The 5,545-nt window shown below is 51.9% G+C and overlaps 1 protein-coding gene across 1 annotated transcript; it reads left to right on the forward strand.

Moving 5' to 3' along the window:
• The first annotated feature begins 525 nt into the window (after positions 1 to 525).
• Positions 526 to 3,796, forward strand: LOC125548235 (uncharacterized). Its single transcript, XM_048711894.2, has 3 exons — positions 526 to 1,880; positions 3,241 to 3,316; positions 3,422 to 3,796. The coding sequence occupies exons 1-3, from the start codon at positions 728 to 730 to the stop codon at positions 3,432 to 3,434; spliced, it is 1,242 nt and encodes a 413-aa protein (XP_048567851.2). The 5' UTR covers positions 526 to 727; the 3' UTR covers positions 3,435 to 3,796.
• Positions 3,797 to 5,545: the final 1,749 nt, after the last annotated feature.

Raw genomic sequence — 5,545 nt, forward strand, 5'->3', positions numbered from 1 at the left:
ACCAGACAAAGGTTTTGTAAAACATAATAGGGAATCGAAAGCAACACACATGGTGGAAGCAATAATAAAGAAAGTTACTCCGCCTCCTAAAATAAGAGAGGCTTATTTTCAGAAAAAGGCAAAAGAAAAGAGAGAGTCACCTCCAACCAAGGTTGGTCTTGTTTTAGAGGTCCCTTCGCCAGGAATTAAAAAATGTAAATAGTTTCGAAAACGAATTTTTTGTTCAAAAGTTATGAGCCATTCAAATGATATAAAAAAAATGAAATGAAAGTCTTAAGTTTGAGAGAGGAAATATTGTGTGCATCAAAGCTGCGGTGCCGCACCACCCCTGGCCAATGCCAAGCAGCTCGTCTGCTCCGCAATCACCGAAACGGCAACTGCGAAAGGCCGGGTGCGTAAAGGCTACCCAGCTCCGTCCAACGACCGGTCTCGTCGTCCTACTCCTAGCAGCATCCTGCTTGCTAGCTGTGCCGCTGCAAGCCACGACAGAAATCCACCAAAGAGAAGAGAGAGCTCAACAATTCAAACTCGCACCAACCCATCATTCCGCCTCTCCTCGTGAGAGAGGAAGAAAAACACGGGACAGAAGTGGCCTTAAACCCCTGGAAAGCAGGCGGCTAAAACCCCTCCCTCCCACACATTATTTCGCATCCTTGACGGGCATTTGCATCAGTCCACTCCACCCTTCCCCGCTTGCTTTCGCTCGCTCCGCTCTCCTGCCACCAAAATGGCTCCGCCGTCGTGGATCATCCTGGGCGCCGAGACGCGCGTGTCGGAGCAGCAGGACGCGGACCTCTCCCTTGACCTCGCCGCGCCGCCGCGCGTCTCCGTCCTCACCGTGCCACGGCGCGTGTCCCCCGTCCAGGCCGACCCCACCAGCGCCGCCTGCCCCTGGGTGGTCACCGCCGACCCTGCCTCCGGCCTCCTCCTCCTCCGCGCCCCGCCACCCCCTCCCACTCACTCTCCAACTCCCCCGCCGACCTTCCGCAACGGCGTGCTGGTCCCCGCTGTTGGCTACATCACGCGCCACCCGCCGACCTACTTCGTCTGCGACGTCGCCTCCGCCACCGCCTTCCGCCTCCCGCAACCCGGCCGCGACCCTAGCGGGCTACCTACGGAGATCAGCGCGCTGAACCTCGGCGTCGTCGCTGCGCCCGGAGCCGGAGGCGGCGCCCAGCGCTACATGGTCGTCGAGTTCCGCTACATGTTTGCAGACGAGCACGCCACGCTCCTCTGCTTCTCGTCCGACACCGGCGAGTGGGTGTGGAAGCCGGTGCACAACCCCCTGGGGCGCTGGATTTGGGGCAGAGACGGCGTCGTCGCCCACGACGGCAAGCTCTGGTGGGTGGATCTCGCCGGGGGGCTCATCTTCTGCGACCCTTTCGCGGATGCGCCGGTGCTGGACATCGTCCCGCTCCCGGAAAGCGACCGCCATCTGCCTCGTGCCTCGTGCGCCCACTGCGCCGGGAGAGCGGTGGCCCACCGCCGGTTCGTGCAGGTGAGCGCTCGCAAGTTCCGGTGCGTGGAGTGGAGCTCTCGCAGCAACGACGAGGCTCCCATGACGGTCAGCATGTGGACGCTGAGTGATCCGGAGGCCAAGGAGTGGGTGCTGGAGTACAAGGTGAGCTTTCAGGAGATCTGGGCCGACGACAGCTACACGGCTGCCGGCCTGACGGAGAAGAACCCCACGTTCGCGCTCGTCCACCCCATGAATCCGGACGTGCTCTACTTCTTCCTGGAGGAGCACCTCTTCGGCGTGGACCTGCGCGCCAAGAGGGTTGTGGAGTGCGGTGTGTACGAGATGGTGGTGCCACCGTCAGGGAAGCCCCCCAACTGTTTCTCCGTCCACGCATTGGAGCTGCCGATCGCGCTTTCCCCAGGTAACCACCCGCCACACCTTCCATGGTTTCTACCCTCTATGCTGTTGAACACTGCACGTTACTGGCACTGGAATAAGCTATATCAAATTTCAGTTGCTCCCCCGTCTTACTATAGGTTTTGGACTAACTTCGCTAAATTCTATCAAAGTCGATCTGTGGGACTAGTATTCACATGTGCTAAGTTGCTGTGTTGTTGCTCATGTATGATTATGATGCAGTCCTTAATCTGAACTAAGAATAATTCTACAGCTCATCCTTCTATAGTACTCCCTCCGTACCATAATGAGTGTTTTCTAGTGCCAAAAACGCTCTTATATGCGCCACAAACGCTCTTATATTATGGGACGGAGAGAGTAGTTATTTGCTTGTATTTTTCTATTTTGTTTTCTTTATGGCAGGCAAATATCTTGTTCATCTGTTTAAATTAGTCGGTACTAGATAGCACAGTTTATGCTTATTCGGCTCCTATCCTCTGTTTTCTTCCAATTGAAATTGTTCTGAGAAAGAGATATATTACTTGTATTCATCTATGATTGATTTTTTAGTAAGCAAGCAAGATTGCCTGCATATGCCTAAAAAGAGAGAGAAAATACCTTTGTTTATTGTCTACATTATTATTACGTAAAACTCCCAAAATATTCACTGTTATCTGTTTTGCAAACAAGATTTAATTAAAGTTACCTCAATCTGCATTGGCACACACGTCCAGCAGCATGGACATTTTGCAACAGATCTGGAAGTTGAATATGCACTCTTGTATAACTCTGTTTTTGAATTGGATGATGCATAGTAAATGACAATAGTATATAGCTCATATGGTTTAGGTTGATCCATTAAGAAGAGGTTTAGGCGTTTGTTCTTTAGGGTCCCAATCTTATAGGCTGTCAAGTTTCAGTATTCCAGGTACTGCTTGTAGTGGTCACAATGTATATTCTCTTGATTGGTTGTTATCAATTTGGATAGTGGTGGACTGTAAATGTTTGTCTTTTTTATGGCACTGTAACTATGTCATTTATCTTGTTCATCTATACGCCCAGTTGGTCTTTGCATGTACTGAATAGTGCTGCCAGTTAATTTCAAACAAGCAGGTTTTCCGGAGCATGGGTCACCATGCCATCAAAGATTTGGCAAAGGGACACATGGATTGAATCCTTATGTGCTTTGGTTTTCATTTTTCTATGCAGCTATTATGTTTCAAACTAGATATGAAAAGCATTTATATATTTCAAAATTAGTTATTTTAACCATCCACGCCAGTTAAGTTACTGGCAATATCCATATATTGGTGACAATCCCAACAATGGTTATGCGGATCAAATACTTGTTAGTTTTGACTGTGTGCCAGTTGCTGTTTATGCAGGTTCACTTCCATCTGATGTTGGCAGCGGTTCCAACGGCGTGAAGTCTCTACCCCATGGGCGTCATCCGTTTCCCTGGTGAGGTTCCATCAGAGATTTGTTATTCATGTCGATCACCACACGGATATGTTTCTTCCACAGCAAGGATGATGACAGTGAATTTCTGCTGTGTTCTCCATTCAGGAGGAAGCGCTGAGTCGGCAGATCGAGTTTGAGGGGGAGGAGGGATCTTGAGACAGCACTTATCTGACATGGTCGGCAAGGCAATGGGTCTCCGTGGAGAGATAACTTATATGTTAGTCTACAGGCCCTCAAGATGGTCTTGTCCTTTTCATTTTTGTTGCGGCCTCTTAAGTTCTATCTACGTACCCTTGCTAATTTAGTAGTAGTTGTAGTTTCCAACAAGATGCATGCACTCTAATTATCTTTGTTGTGTAATGAATCTATGGTACGTTTTAGTAGCTCGATCTCCCTCGCTGCAGGATGACTTCTGATTATATCCTGTAAGGAAGATGCCCGAATGTGATTCTGAATGATTAGAGAACTTTTAAGATGATCCCAAACGACTCTGGATCGTCTGTTTATTTTGATCTAATGGTTAGGGTGATCTAGATGGTAAGAGGTAATTACAATTGACCTTCTCAAGGCTATTAATGGGGTCCGGCTCATATGCAAGGCTCCCTGCAGGATTTATCGTGCAGGGCCAATAAGCTAGCGCCACGTATTCTTGCGGGCCTCGTGTTCCTTCTTCTTGTAATAACTGAATAATGCACGTACTGCTCGCATTTTCTTCTCCTTGTAGACAATGTCTGTTCTTCATTGTTGCGCCCAGCCACCATGCCTGAAAGACCTTGCATGTGTGATGTGTCCGGCTTGCGAGATCAATTGACGCCTCCTAGCCAAAGAAGTTGTGCAGAAGCATTATAAATCGGGAGATTAGAACTCTTATTTTTTGAGACCGGTGGAGCGCCGCCGTGTGTTGGTCTCCTGCTCCGGCGAGTTCTCACCCCTCTCCCAACACTATCGAAATCAGCTACCCGAAATCAGCGCGGGCGCCGGATCAGCGACTGCGAGCACTCCGTCGGATGCGTCCGTTTGCCACGGCGTCCCCATGATGGAGATTGAGAATCGCAGGGGATGAGCTCGGAGGCGCACCAGCGGCAGCACAACGCGGTGCTCATCCCGCAGGCGGCGCAGGGCCACGTCACGCTGATGCTACACCTCACCAAGGCGATGCACGCCAAGGGCTTCCGCGTCAACTCCGAGTACAACCGCCGCCGACCGCATGCTCCACTCCTGCAACCCGGGATCGCTCAGCGGCAGCGCCAGATTCCGCATGGCCTGTCGCCAGTGGACGGCCACAGAGACGACGTCACGCAGGACATCGTCGTGCTGTGCGTATCCACCACCAAGGACAACGCCACTCCTTTCAAGGAGCTTGTGGCCAGGCTCAACAGCAACACGCTGGTGAGCTGACGGTGTCATGAGCCTTGCGTTGAGGTTCGCCGAGGAGATGGGCGTTCCGGCCTTGGTGTTCTGGACTTCGAGCGAGGGAAGAAACACGAGGCCCACAAGAATACCTGGCGCTAGCTTATTGGCCCTGCATGATAAATCCTGCAGTGAGCCCTGCATATGAGCCGGACCCCTCAGGGCCAATAAGCTAGCACCACGTATTCTTGCCGGCCCCGTGTTCCTTCTCCTCGTAATAACTGAATAACACACGGCCCCGTGTTCCTTCTCCTCGTAATAACTGAATAACACACGTATTGCTCGCATTTTCTTCCCCTCATAGACGGTGTCTCTTCTTCACTTCTGCGCCCAACCACCATGCCTGAAAGACCTTGCATGTGTGATGTGTCCGGCTTGCGAGATCAATTGAGCCTGCTAGCCAAAGAAATTGTGTAGAAGCACTATAAATCGGGAGATTAGAACTCTTATTTTTTTAGACCGGTGGAGCGCCGCCGTGTGTTGGTCTCCTGCTCCGACGAGTTCTCACCCCTCCCCCAACACTATCGAAATCTGCTACCCGAAACCAGCGCCGGATCAGCAACTGCGAGCACTCCATCGGATGCGTCTGTTTGCCACGGTGCCCCCATGATGGAGATTGAGAATCGCAGGGGATGAGCTCGGAGGCGCACCAGCGGCAGCCCAACGCGGTGCTCATCCCGCAGGCGGCGCAGGGCCACGTCACGCTGATGCTGCACCTCACCAAGGCGCTGCACGCCAAGGGCTTCCGCGTCAACTCCGAGTGCAACCACCGCCGACCGCATGCTCCACTCTTGCAGCCCAGGATCGCTCGACGGCAGC

The sequence above is a fragment of the Triticum urartu genome, chromosome 3A (assembly GCF_056163025.1).
Source record: "Triticum urartu cultivar PI428250 chromosome 3A, HENAU_Tu73, whole genome shotgun sequence".
Lineage (NCBI taxonomy): Eukaryota > Viridiplantae > Streptophyta > Magnoliopsida > Poales > Poaceae > Triticum > Triticum urartu.